This window comes from Eublepharis macularius, chromosome 18, assembly GCF_028583425.1.
Source record: "Eublepharis macularius isolate TG4126 chromosome 18, MPM_Emac_v1.0, whole genome shotgun sequence".
Classification (NCBI taxonomy): Eukaryota; Metazoa; Chordata; class Lepidosauria; order Squamata; family Eublepharidae; genus Eublepharis; species Eublepharis macularius.
The window spans coordinates 3,272,956-3,288,010 of record NC_072807.1 but is presented as its reverse complement, the minus strand read 5'-3'; the positions used below and the strand labels follow the sequence as shown (position 1 = coordinate 3,288,010).

The window sequence follows — 15,055 nt, the reverse complement described above, 5'->3', positions numbered from 1 at the left end:
CTTATGGTATGATAAAATCAAAGCGGACTCTATGTTTCTGCATCATTACATTAGACGAAGCCTATACATGGTCTGGCAAAAATATAAAAAATATTTAGACGAAGGTATCCCGATGTGGGTGGTGCCATTGGAAGTTATTGACCTGAGAACAATTTACAACAGAGAGGAATGTTTGCCATATAAGGAGGTGTTGAAAATGGAGCAAAATATGATTAAGCTTAAAACAGGAGACGAACTATCCTCCCACTATGGATGGTTTCAATACAGACGGATTAAAGGCCTATATGACATGGATCGTTCAAAATCGGGATTTAAATGGAAAAATTCTGAATTGGAAGAAAGTATACTACAAGAAGGCAAGAAAATGATTTCTAAAGTTTACAAGATTTTGTTAAAATGGTATACAGAAGACAAAACTGTTAAAGTCCAGATGGTGAAATGGGCTATAAATTGCAATAGAGACATAACAATGGAGGCATGGGAACACTTGTGGAAAAATAAATTGAAGATATCAACTTGTACCAATATCAAAGAAAATGTCTATAAGATGATATATAGATGGTACCTAACGCCGAAGAAAATAGCATATGGGAACAACAAAATGTCAGACAAGTGCTGGAAATGTAAAAACCATGAAGGTTCATTATATCATATGTGGTGGGCCTGTGAGGTAGCAAAGCAGTTCTAGGGAGATATTACAGAAGCTATGACTGAAATTTTACAAATCCCAATAAATAAGAACCCATAACTACTGTTGTTAAATTTGAAATTAGAAGAGATTCCCAGGCAACAAAGAACTTTATTATTCTATATGACAACAGCGGCAAGAATTTTATATGCTCAGAAATGGAAGACACAAGAAGTACCATCTATTGAAAATTGGATACAAAAATTGCTGAACATGGCAGAAATGGACAAAATGACGAGAAAGTTGAGAGAACAGAATCCAGAAGAATTTTTTAATGACTGGGGGAAGTTAAAACAGTATTTGGAAAAGAAGTGGGACATAAAGGGAGAATTATGGTTGTTAGATAACTATTACGCTTACAGAAAGGAAGAGATACTGATCTTTACAAAAGAAGAGGGGAGATAAGTTAGAAATATAATGTAATTGATAGTTTGATGTTAGGTTTTGCTTAATTCAATATATGTTATCTATCTCAGTAGCGTATTAAGACAGTTAAGAATAGAAAAGGAGATATAAGTAGTAGGTTTAGACAGCGGTTTGGAAAACTGTTGGAAGTCTTAGATTAAGGGGGGGAAGGGGGGAGAATATGGAAATAAGGGTTTCAATTGAAAATCTGTAATATTAATCTTTACTCACCCAATAAAAATTTCTTAAAAAAAAAAGAAATGGGCATCAAAGGACTTGTTTAAATTGTTTCTCATGGAATGGACTCAAAGGGTTGCTGTTGGAGGTCAGTTGTCTCCAGAATGGGAACTATGTTGTGGGGTTCCGCAGGGCACAATCTTATCTCCCATGTTATTCAACTTCTACGTACAGCTATAGAGTGGGATGTCATCAATATGCAGATGAGACCAAACTCTATATTTTGCTATCCAGGTCCCCACTGGATGCAGTAGAAATCTTAGATCGCTGCCTGACAGCCGTGGTGAAATGGTTGAAAAATAACAAATTAAAATTGAACCCAGACAAGAATGAAGTGATGCTTGTTGGGAAGGCAGAGATCTTGAAAGACATTGTACTCCCCACTTCTTCATTTGACCCTTGCAGACTCAGTTAAGAGCCTAGGGGTTATACTAGATCCAGCACTACTACTAGAAAACCAAGACAGCTGCAAAAAACGCTTAGTACAATCTCATTCTAGCCTGGAAGATGGCTTCTTATCTCGACACAGCCAACCTGGCCACCTGGATCCATGCTATGGTAACATCAAAACTTGACTATTGTAATGCACTATACATTGGTCTCCCCTCTAGGAGACTAGGAGGCTTCAAATGGTGCAAAATGCTGCAGCTCGACTGTTATCAGGAGCAAGCAGGAGCATGAACTTCACTCCCATCCTGCAGTTACCCCACTGGCTACCCATCAATTACCGTGCTCAGTTCAAGGTATTAGTTATTACATACAAAGTTTTTCATGGCCTTGGCCCATCATACCTATGGGACCGCCTCCCTCCTTATGTCCCTCCACAGCAGCTTCGCTCATCTGAACAGGGTCTCTCGCAGGTGCAAGCCTACACATGGGCATGATCAACAGCAGCCCATACATGGGCTTTCTCTGTGGTGGCCCCTACCCTGTAGAACAGCTTGCCTGAGGAGGTCAGGAGAGTGCCCACCCTCCTGGCTTTCCGCAAACAATGCAAAAACGGATTATTCAAAAAGGCTTTTTACTCAGATAGAAGTATTGTAGAGGGGGGGGGGAGTCTCAGATGCTTCACTAATGAGTTAGGGACCATAGACTTTGCTGCTATGTTGCCTTGCACTGTTGCTTTGAATATGTACTCCTATGTACCACCTGTGCTTCATGTTATCTAATGTCAGTCCTAGAATTGATTATGTTCTGTTTTAGCAATTCTTCAGCTCTTTATTGGATCCTTGTTAATGCTATGACTTTGTAAAAGCCTATGACGTTGTTTATGGAAATATCCTTGCTGCTGACTGTACTAATCTCCCACTGTGTAATCCTCCTTGAGTCTCGGTGAGAAAGGCGGGCCATAAATAACATAAATAAATGAGGCTGCGGTACAGAATTAAGTTCCAGAACATTATCTAGACAGCCCTTCATTTACAGACATGAAGCTGTAAAACTCTCTGGAAAGCTCGGTGGGATTCGAGAAGCGCTTCGAGGCCGAGCGTGCGTGCGTGCGTGCGTGCGTGCAGGAGTGACTCCTTTCACACGTGTCGCCTAACCCGCATCTGCGCCCTCTCCCACCAGCGCGAAACGGGAATGCATTTTTTTAAAAAATAGAAGTGCCGCGTCTATTAGGAACATTTCGGCCTTGAAGAGGCCCACCTTCCCCGCTTCCCCGCAGCTGATTGGCTGCTCGGGCATTTCCTGTTTGGCCGCCGCCTGACCCTCCTCGCGTCACTCCCAACTTGCCGGTCAATCGCGTTGGAGCGTCGAGGTCCCTCCTCCTCCTCTGCGTCCTGTCGCCTTCGCGACCCGCGATTGGCCGAAGCCGGCGGCGGAGTGGCTGCCGATTGGTGGTTGAGGAGCGGGGAGGCGGGGCCGCACGCTCCTGCGTGCCTCGGGATAGGTCGGGCGCGCGGGGGAAGGGGCGGAGGGAGCGGAGCGGCCTCCCCGGAGGAGGATGGTCCCCGCCGTGGGGCTGCAGCTGCTGAGCCCGCCCTGCCCCCCGCCGGTGAGTCCCCTGGTCAGGGCCGGGAGGGGCGGGGCCTCCTCCTCGCCGTCACGCCGCGCGCACCCCCCGGTCCCTCCCGCCCAGGGCGCGCGGGTCGACCCGCCGGAGGGGGCTCGCGGGGGACCTGCCCGGGGGTCTCGCCCAGGTCAGCGGGCTGGGGGGGGGCTTGGCGGAGAAACGCAGCCTGCCAGCGGCCGGGCGTGATTGAGGGCCAGGAGGAGCCTCCCTGGGCAGGGGCAGTGTACCTCTGGCTGCCATCGCGGCGCGGGACGCCGGAACCTGGCGGCCAGATGGAGCCTCCGTGGGCAGGCGCAGCGGCTCCTCTGAATGCGATGCTCGAGCGGAGCCTCCCTGGGCAGGGGCAGTGTACCTCTGGCTGCCGTCGCGGCGCGGGACGCCGGAACCTGGCGGCCAGATGGAGCCTCCGTGGGCAGGCGCAGCGGCTCCTCTGAATGCGATGCTCGAGCGGAGCCTCCCTGGGCAGGGGCAGTGTACCTCTGGCTGCCGTCGCGGCGCGGGACCTTCTTGTTGTTCCTCTGAATTTGGCAACTACACGGAGCCTCCCCGGGCAGCGACGGTGGCTCCTCTGAGTGCGGCACTTTAAGCAGAGCCTCCGTGGATAGAGGTAGTGTGCCGGGGAATGCAGTTGCTATACGCTCCGAGGTGGTCGACTTCTGAGCGGGGTGCCTAAATGGAACCTCCGTGTGTCGGTGCAGCTGAACCCTGAACCTCGGGATGTGCTGGCTGAAGGGAGGCTGCCCGGAGCGTGCAGGTTTCCGCTTTAAAAGCATGCGTGGCCGTGTCAGTCTGTCGGTAGCTGTGGAAAGGAGCGAGAGCCCAGTAGCACCTGCAAGAGTAACAGAATTAGTGGGAGGGCAGGAGCTTCGGCAAGTCACAGCTCATGGAAGAAGTGAACTGAGGCTCACGAAAGCTCATACCCTACCACTAGTTTTGTTAGTCTTATAGTTCCATTTTTAAAAGCAGTTTGGTGTAGTGGTTGAGAGCCTCAGGACTATAATCTGGAGAGCCGGGTTTGATTCCCCACTCCTCCGCTTGAAGCCAGCTGGGAGACCTTGGGTCACTCACAGCTCTCTCGGAACTCTCTCAGCCCCCCCCCCCCCCACAGGGTGATTGTTGTGAGGATAATAACAACACACCGTTTGTTGTTTGGTATAGCGATTAAGAGCGCAGGACTCTAATCTGGAGAACCGGGTTTGATTCCCCACTCCTCCACTTGAAGTCAGCTGGGTGACCTTGGGCCAGTCAGAGCTCTCTCAGCCCCCCTCCCCCACCTCACAGGGTGATTGTTGTGAGGATAATAACAACACACTTTGTAAATCGCTCTGAGTGAGTATTAAGTTGTCCTGAAGGGTGGTATATAAATTGAATGTTGTTCTTGTTGTTATTTAAAATTATTATGTTTAAAAGTGCCAAATTTTATCTTTTAATACATTAATCAGAAACAGCCTCTGATACCTGCCAAGGGTGATGGTGGGAGTATCAGCCAAGCAGATCATCTAGTTTTTTGCTTGGCTCTCAGTAACATTTTCCTGTGCTCATCACTGGCCTTAGTAACGTTTGCTGAAACATAAATGGTAAAAGAATCCTTATAATTTTAGTAAGTTACAGCCCTGTCTAGAGGTAGCGTGTCTCTGAGTGCAATCGCTATGTGGAGCATCCATGAGCAGAGGCACTGTATCTCTGAATGGCAGATGCAGGGAATGTACAACAGGAGGAGAACTATTATAAGGTTGTAAGCCTTCTGAAGGCCTCTCACCGACAGCTGTTGTGAACAGGTTGCTGGATTAGGCGGACAGAGAAGGTCTCACGTATACTTTATCCATGCACTTCCATGTAATCCTTGTAAGCATGTTTAGTTGGCATTCCACATACTTCCCTAAGGTGTGTGTATAAATGAATTCTTTTGTGAAGTTTGTTATTGTTGTCTTATCATCGGCAACATGACACTAACCTTGGCAGCTAGTGCCATTCTGGAGGCTGTGGGTTTGTATTTCAAATGGAGTCTGTTGAGGGCTGACCAAATATTGCAAGATATGATCTGTAGATCATATGCACTGGAAAAGTAATGTCCTCCCAGTATATTTCACGTTGTATCCCTGCCACTACTAGAGGAGTGAACAAGGTGGCTACAGGAAAGGGCCCTGCTTAAAAAGAGACTGGGATGGTGTAAGCCAGGCCCAGGGTGTAGCTGGCCTTGCTGGTAAGCCTGCTGAAGCTGTCAGGCCTGAACCCTAATCCAGTAATTAGAGCCTCAGTGCCCTAATTAGAACTCCAGTCCATGCAGAAGTTCTGAAGCAATGAACGTGGGGTAGGTGATTGCGTGAATCCTGTACCTGCATTTGTTTTACGCATTGACACAAGTGGGAAGGTTTCATTATGCGTGCATATCATAGCGTTCCTTTTCTCCCCTCCCTCTGCGTAATCTGAAATAATCTCAAAAAAGAGATTATGCTTTTATGAGATAGGAAAGTTGGTGTTGTGGAGTGACTTGGGAATTCCCCAGTTTTTAGTTTTGCCTCCGCCGTGGATTCACTGGATGTTCCAGAGAAGCTCTTTGGTTTGCCCTTGGCAATGTAGGATGGATGCGTGAGTAATGAAGAGCCTGGCCTTCCTTTCAGGGGCTTGTAAAGTTTATTGAGCTAATGCACATGAGGCACTTCTGACAATAGCACGAGAGATGTGTACCAATACGTAAAGATTTTCTACTGTGCGTCACTAATGTGGTTCCGGCTTCCGTGCTTGCCAGTTGGGAGAGTACCAGAATTTTATTTCTTGGCTAGTTAGGAAAATGTCCTGCTGTAATCTTCAGGCTAAATATATCCATGGTTAACTGAGGAAAGGTATAAATATTTTAATAATGTACAGATTTTATTTTGTGTCCCAAATTTTATATCAACCTCTTTATGGTATTATATGCACTCATGCAAGGATACACACATACTATGTGCCGTTATATTTTCTTTTTGCTTTATTTTTCTTTTTGCTATACTGAGGCAACAGTCCTGAGCACCCTTAACTAGGGAATTAGAATTTAAAGGGATTTTCTTCTGAGTATAGAAGTTTAGGATTATACAATAGCAGTACAGACCTAGGCAGATTGCTCTGTTTCAGTGGGTTTAGACTGGAGTAATTCTGCATAGGATTATACTGTGACTGTGTATGTAAATTAGTTTCTTAAATGTTCATAGTAGTAGTTGTTAAGGGAGATAGGCTATATTATGCTTAGTTTTGAACCACCCTATAATGATGGTTGTTGTGGGTTTTCCGGGCTGTATTGCCGTGGTCTTGGCATTGTAGTTCCTGACATTTTGCCAGCAGCTGTGGCTGGCATCTTCAGAGGTGTAGCACCAAAAGACAGAGATCTCTCAGTGACGTGAAAGCCTTCGACAATACATCACCCTATAATGGTTTGCTAAAATGACAACCTATTGGAACCTTTTTACACCTTTACCTTTTGTCTATTAATTCATCTCCTCCTTACTCTACTTTAAAATTATACCTCAGGAGGACTCTGGTCACGAATACCATGTTTTTAAATTCCACTCATGCAGCGTTCTCTGCTTTACCCAGATTTATATCTCGAGAACCCCTTCCCTTTTGGATGAGTGTGACCAATACATTGCTGCCTGCCCCCAAAAGGTTTCCACTGCTTCCAAAGGCTTTCACCTTTGATCTCTTCTGCATAATTGATGCTATTGGAAACATCAATTTATTAGACATGGTAGTTGGACAGAATGGTCAGCATGTGAAGGTGGTTGTGAGGTTAAAAAGGATCTTTTTTTCTTAGATAAAAGTAGAATATATTTGTAAGTACATAAGTGTAATAATGGTTGCTGACTTTTGATAACCATATTGGTTTCAGAATAGTTCTTAAGTTTAGCAGTTTCAAATATAATTATATCTTCTTAAAGGTACTTTCACAGACTAACAGTGAAATCCTAAGCAGAATTACTCCAGTCTAAGCCCATTGAAATCAGTGGGCTTAGACTGGAGTAACTCTGCTTAGGATTTCACTGTAAGAGAGCAATCCTAAACAGGTCTACTCAGAATCTCACTCAGGTCTATTCAAATGGGGCTTAATCCCAGGAAAATGATTTTAGGATTGCACTCTCAGTCACCCAAAGTAATTTCCCACACAGTTCTTCACCAGCAGCATAAACTCTTTCTGCATCCGCACAGACATCGATTCCCTCAGGCCTTCTTCCCACACAGTTTGCCTGACCTAGACAGATGAATCTCTCTCTCTTCTCTCTCTAAGACTAACTTTATTGTATCTTAAGCTTTCAAGAACCACTTATGCTACAATAAACTTGGTTAGTCTTAAAGATGCTACTGGACTCTTTAATATTTTGCAACTACAGACTAACACGGCTACCTCCTCTGGATCTCTCCTCCCTGATAGACACAGACTGCCCCAGGTGTACACACAGTTTGCTTGACGTAGAATTAGGCTCTCAGCTTTTACAGATGGTAGTTTGACAGAACAGTCAGTATGTAAGGATGGCCATGAGGTAAAAAAAAAATCTTTTTTCTTAAAACAAAAGTACAATTTATTTATAGGTACCTAAGCGTTTTGATAAGTGTATTGATTTCAAAATAGTTCTTAAGCTTGGCAGTTCCAGGTATAATTATATCTTCTTAAAGGTATATTCACAGACTCAGTCACCCAAAGTAATTTTCCGCACAGGTCTTCACCAATAGCATAAACTCTTTCTACATCCACACAGACATAGATTCCCCCAGGGCTTCTCACACGGTTTGACTGACCCCGATAGAATAATCTCTCTCAGATACACAAAAATTAATCCAGGTGATCTCAGAAATACACAGTTTCATTGAACTTGGAAGAATAACTACTTTCTGTCAGAAAAACACAGACACACACTCTGTCAGGCTCCACACAGTTTGGCTGACAACTAAAATAACCTCTTTCTAAGATACACAAAAGCTGACTGAAAAGCTTTCCCTCAGTATTGACTAAAAACTGCAGTTCATTCTGCCCCGTGCCCCTGGGTACAGCTGCCACCTAATCAGATCACACTCCACTCACCCATCCAGCCTCCCCTTCTCCTTTCCTCAGAGGCCTCCATTTAAGCTCACAGCAGCAACTTTAAAAACTCCATATTAGCAAGCAGAAATAAAATACTCAGATTTCTTTACATGCAAAAACATTAGAGACTACATTCCTAAACTTGCTTGCTTAGAAATAAGCCAGCAGCACATGTTTTGGGGTAAGCAAATTTAGGTTATGGGATTGATCATTTTGTTTTGTGGTGCATGACGGTGGGTTATTACTGCACTAGGACTGTGAAGCTTTGGTTTCTTCCTGGCCTGTTGATCAGGAAGAGTCCAGGGGTGCCAGCTGGCCTGGAGAAAAATCCCTGTCCTTTGAATAGAGTCTTAATGGGATGTTATTTACCACCCAGGTGGGGTGACAGACAAGTTTCCTCTGCCCGTTTCCAGATGTTAAGCCTCTGTTCCAAGGACTGGATATTTTTCTCTAAGCCAGTTAGCAAAACGAGTAGGTTCTGCAAGGTGGCTTCCTAAAACACAATTTCTGTGGGGCTGCTTCTGACACTTCAAGGTGACTGCCACTCTCAAAGATTCTTTTCTTCTGGGTGTCTGAGGCCACATCACCACAGGCACAATTTCCCATTGTGTGCTCATTGTGGCTGTGAATGCAGAGTCACTAGTAGCGATAATGCAGAGTCCGCACAGGAATATTCTTCATGTTTCCCTCTTGTGGCCACCATCACCTGCCACCCCAGAGAGTGGTCAGCTAAAAAAAAAAATTAATAGTAGCTATATTGCTATAATCAAGATACATGGCCATGTTAGTCTGTGTGTAGCAGTAGAAAAGAGCAAGAGTCCAGTAGCACCTATAAGACTAACAAAGTTTGTGGTAGGGTAGGAGCTTTTGTGAGCCACAGCTCACTTCTTCAGATACGTATCTGAAGGTCTCTTAGCGGATCAGAATTGCTGTGGATGACTCCACAGCCCACGCAAGTCGTATTCTCTTCTACTTAGATAGTTCTGCTTTTGTGGTGCATAAAAGCAAGAGCCCATAATATTGGCAGATAGGAGTCTGAGACTCAGTTCTCTCTGAAGTGGTGATCTTGTCTCTGGGCTACCTCAGACTGTCAGATTTAGCTCCCATAATGACTGAATGCTTCTCTGTTAAACACCCCACATTGTGCATAGTTCCTGTATCCCCCTCCCCCCAGCATGTGAGGAAGAAGGTGAGGCTGGTGTGGAACCCTTCTCCCTGACTTGCTAATTCTCTGTATGCAGTGATTTTTGAGTATTCCGTGATGTGAGCAGTCTAAAGTAGTATGGCTCAGGTGTGAATGTACCACCTCAGTGAGAACTTGGTCCAGATGTCCTCCAGTAAAATGGGTAGTGTGTGTGTTTGACACATACAAAAAGATGCACAGGATTACACAGTGCTGCTTTTTAGACCCCCACTTCATTATTCTGTTTTATGCTTGAAATAACTGTCCCAGCTAACTCCACCTGGCTAATGCGGTCCTAGACCAACCTCACAGTGGTGGCCAAGGAAGGATTGCTGTTATTTTTCATGAGTCCAGCTTCTACAGACTTATAGTACAAACTATAGCTGGCATTAACTGTATGTTCCTTTAGCTGGGAACTAAAGATAGATTAAATATTCTGCTTGTTTACCAACCATCCAGTTCCCCAGTATGCGTCCTTTCTGAGTTGTTGGAGATGATCTCAAATGCGATGTTGGAGTCACCTAGAGTGATTGTTCTGGCAGACTTCAACATCAATGCTGAATGCTCCATGTCAGGGCTGGCCCAAGAACTTAAGCTTCCCTGGTGGCCCTGGGCCTCTCTCAAATAGTGACAGGCTCCATGAAAGAGGCCACACCTTGGACAGTATTTTGCACTGAGCTTTTGAAGGAAGGTCTTCTTATGTGGTTGCAGATATGACCTGAACAATTATCTACTGAAGGCAAAAGTGAATATGGCCCCATCACCCTGCAAAAAGAGGGACCAATTAAAATGGTTCACCCACAAAGTCTCTTGGATCCTTCTAGATTCCAAAATGCCCCTGAGGACTTCAGGTTTCCAAACACATGTTCTGTGGAGGCTGTAGTAGGAGCTTGGAATGTGAAGCTCCTCGAAGCAGTTGACAGAATTCTTCCTCACCGACTTTTGCAGAACTTGGAACAGAAGCCCGCCCTGTGATTTAACGTAAAGAGGGCTGGAAGACGTCTAGAAAGATGCTGGCAGAAAATTCTCGCTGAAACTGACAGAGCCCATTGGAAGACCTGTGAAGTGGTGATGAGAGCTTCATCTGCAACTGTTGCATCAGCTTAGTTTGTGACCATCCTAATTGTTCAAGGTATCTCAACATCTTCTAACTCCTAAATGTTAATCTTTACAATCTCAAGAAGACAGTTAGATGTGATGCCCTCACAAACTTTTTTTGCCAGTAAAATAGCACGAACACTCTCTGATCTGTGTGACAGCAGTAATATAGGTGAGAATGAAGAAATGCTCAGTGCACCATCTGGTTCATGTATGGACTATTTTGACCCAATTACAATAATGGATATTGACAGGATTCTGGCATCTGTGAAGGCCACTACTTGTGCCCATCCTTCCATCTTGGCTGCTAAAATCATGTAAGGACTATATAAATAAACCCTTGAGTCTTACCATAAAGTCACTAATTCAGGGCACCTTCCCTCAGCCAGTTAAACAAGTAGTTATCCATCTGCTAATTAAAAAAATCATCCCTAGACAAAAGTGATGAGGCCAATTATCGCCCAGTCTCCAATCTGCTCTTCCTGGGCAACGTGACTGAGAGAACAATAGTTGACTAACTCCAGGTCTTCTTGGATAACTTCCACAGGGAACAGTCCTATCCCCCATGTTATTCAATGTCTATATAAGCTTTTAGAAGAACTCATTTGTAGCTGTGGAATTTGATCAATATGCAGATGATGTATATGTTATGTGCTGTCAAATCCCCTCCGACCTATGGCGAGTCTATGAAGGAAAGCCCTCCGAAGTGTCCTGTCATGCAGATGATACTTAACTCTATATCTCAACATCCAAATCACTGCAGAATGCAATACAGATCTAGAGTTGCTGCCTGACAGCTGTGGGCAAATGGGCAGTTTCAACAAATTGAAACTGAACCCAGGCAAGATGGAAGTAATACCGGTTGGGAAGGCAGAGATCTTGAAGGACATTGTACTCTCCACTTTTGATGGAGTTTATCTGACTCTTGCAGATTCAGTTAAGAGCCTAAGGGTTATACTGGATCCAGTGCTACTGCTAGAAAAGCAAGTTAAGACAGCTGCAAAAATGCTTTCTATAAACTTAGTATAGCCTGGAAAATAGTCTCCTGTCTGTAAGGATCTGCCAAGCAACTCTCAAAAAACTTCACTGCAAGCAGTAAAAGAACTTTATTGAAAAGCTGCCAGTATCATGAGCTTACTCCATCTTTGCCAGGGAGAACGTTCACATGCAAGCATCAAACATATATAGGCTGTCAAAGCACAGGCAAATCCTAAGATCCTCCTCACCCCCCAAGTCTGACGGTCAGCTAGGCTCAGCGGGAAAACGTCTAAGCGGGAAAACAGCAGAACTGATGCATGGGGATTTTCAAGGTCCTGGTGTCTGGTGTAGTTCAGAGAAGCGTACAGATAACTGCAGGAACAAATGCCTCCCTTGCATAGTTTCACATCGCGGGTTTGAAAGACAAAGCGAGTAACATTTGCAGTCCAGTCAAAGCTGCTGTAGCACAGTGGTTAAGTGGTTCGGCTGCGAAACAGCACTATACTAGTTCAAATCCCACTACTGCCATGAGCTCAGCGGGTGGCCTCGGGTAAGCCACTCCTCTCAGCCCCAACTCCCCAGCTGTGTTGTGAGGATAATAATAACACTAACTTGTTCACTGCTCTGGTGAGGCACTAATCTGTCTCGAAGAGCGGTATGTAAGCGCAGTTATCATCATCATCATCATCATCAATCATTCAAATTTCACACAACACAATCAGTAATAAAGATCACATGTTATCATTGATTGGCATTGCTGAGCTGATACAAGTTTCCACCAGAGACCTAAGTATCAGCCAGGTATCGGCGTAAAACGTACGCTGTTCCAAGTAACGCCGTCTTTTGCAGTTCTGTAGGTGTTATATCAGAAAGCTGCAGTTTTTCCATATAAGTTGTGAAGTTTTTCGAAATAGTTCCCAGTGCCTTGCTGACAATGGGGACTACTGTTGTATTCTTCATCCATAGTCGAGTGATTTCTATTGCCAGATCTCTATTATTATTATTATTAGCAGCAGCAGCAGCAGCAGCAGCATGTAACCATAACCATGACAAAAAGCATTAGACTACAATTAATCATAACAGCAGGGTGTTGCTGGGTATGACAGGTGATACTAAGCAGCTGACACTACCTTGACATGGCTGATCTGGCTACCTGAATCTGTGCCGTTGTAACTTGACTACTGTAATACACTGTACATAGGTCTCCCTTCTGTCTAGTTGGTGCAGAATGCTGCAGCTCAGTTATTATTGGGAGCCAGAAGGAGCATGAATATTACTCCCGTTCTGCAGTCACTCTACTGGCCACCTATCAGTTATTGGGCTCAATTCAAGATACTTGCAATCACATACAAAGTTCTTCATGGCCTTTATCCATCATATCTATGAGAGCATTTCTCTCCCTCTGTTCTACCATGCCAGCTTTGTTCATCTGAACAGGGCCTTCTGCAGGTGCCATCTTGAACATGGGCAAAGTCATCAACTGCCTGTACACGCATATTCTCTGTGCTAGCCCCTACCTTATGGAATGGTCTACCTGAAGAGGTCAGGAAAGCTCCCACTGTCTTGGCTTTCTGCAAAATATGCAAAACTGAATTATTCAAGAGGGCTTTTTACTCATATAGGGCTGTACTATTCGGAAGTGGTCTCAAAGAGATGCATTAATAAAGTGATAGGGACTATGGACTTTACTCCTACAAACAGTCTCTTGCTGTAAGTATAATTTACTGGGTAGTTTCTGTGTTGTTTAATATGTCAGACTTAGAACTCTGCTTCAGCATTTCTTCAATTATGTATTGGATTCCTGCTGGTTTTAAATCTTTGCAAATTTGAATTTTATATACCCAAGTGCATTGTTTATTAAAGTGTCTCTGAAACTGGCTGTAGTGACTCAGTCTATGTAATCCACCTTGAGTCTCAGTGAGAAAGGTGGACATAAAATAAATAATTAATTAAAATAATAAAATTAAAATCCCTTACTTAACTGAACTGCATTTTGTGTAATAGGAAGATACGAGCCCCTCCCCCCTTCTTTCCTAATCCATCTGGCATTTGATGCTCCCTTGCTGATCACTGAACTATATTACAATGTAGGCTTCGTTGGGTTATATGACTGTCTGAGGCATCTTATTTGCGAAAAAAATTGTGAGGAAATAAAAAGTTCTCAGTTGCGCCTGTCCTCTCCCAGTCATATTATCTGCTTTGATCATGTGTGATTGTCAAGTCATTTCATCAAAAAAAATTCACACAGAGCAACTTTGAGGAAACCGTAAAGATCCGGCACTATGGTATTCACTTTACGACTAGCAGAGAGGCACGTTTGCAGTTGACATCAACCAAACAGCCATATTTACTGCCCGGAGGCTTACACCTCAGGAAGGTTCACAAGCTTGCCCTTTCCTCCACCAGCAGCTATTTCAAGGTGGAAACCACCTGTCAGCCACAAGCCCCGCCAGCCAAGGCCCTTGCCTGCTTTCCTGAAACATGGGGGGCAGGTGCCATATTGGGGAACCGTGCTCAGAAGAGCCGCAAGTGGCATGTCAGGGAGCCACGTGTGGCTCCTAAGCTGCTGAGTGAGTGTCACTGATCGAGCACAAAAAAATTGTTGCTGCTTGAATTGCTGTCTTTGGATTCAGAATCTCAAAAATTTAACTTGGGTGCATCGTAGGCCTCAGCATAGGTATATAAACTGCTTTATACCGAGAGTGAATGTTGGCTCTTCTCACTCAGAGCGTGTGAACAGGTAAAATGTTACTGGCTTGCAAGAACATAGAAACAATATGCCTCTTTATCTGCTACGTGAGATCCTTTTTGACAGGAGATGCCAAGGATTAAGGATTAAAAAGCACCTGCTCTGTCAAGGAACAACTAATCTCCAAAAGGAAATCAGTGTGTTCAAAATCATTTTTTAAAACTAAATTCATATTGGAATTACTTTCCTCTTATCTGTGGTACTTGGGATCCACTAATATGCATTTCAGTCAGTCCCCGAGCATCAATCTTGGTATTTCCATGTGTTTGCTGGACATGGGAAATGTTCTCTTCAGTTAGCATCATGTTGTTAAAGATCTGTTCCAAAGTAATGTAACAAGACTCCAGATACTGCTTTAATGGACAAGCTTCTTGAAAAAAATCATTTGGATTGGGAAGACATTCCTCAGACCCTTCCAACAGAACTGGACCTTGTTTCTTGGTTGTTGGAATAGTCAGGAAATTTAAATATAGATAGAATGATTGCTTTCCCGTAATGTTATGTATAAGGTTGTATTAGATGATATGGCTTAATAATTTTTTTAAAAATTAAAGATCTGTGACTTTAATTATATCTTTACGACATGGTCTTGCTGGTCTGTAGTGTTACTTTCTTGAATTGTAATGCTTTTGTTTTACTCAGAGTAACAT

The 15,055-nt window shown here is 44.1% G+C and overlaps 1 protein-coding gene across 1 annotated transcript in view; it reads left to right on the top strand.

The window, feature by feature from the left end:
- Positions 1 to 3,267: 3,267 nt before the first annotated feature.
- Positions 3,268 to 15,055, top strand: part of USF3 (upstream transcription factor family member 3) — a 32,059-nt gene continuing 20,271 nt past the window's right edge. The window contains exon 1 of the mRNA XM_055003088.1: positions 3,268 to 3,326. Coding sequence (XP_054859063.1) covers positions 3,276 to 3,326 — 51 coding nt within the window. The 5' untranslated portion in view covers positions 3,268 to 3,275. The remainder of the gene's footprint in view (positions 3,327 to 15,055) is intronic.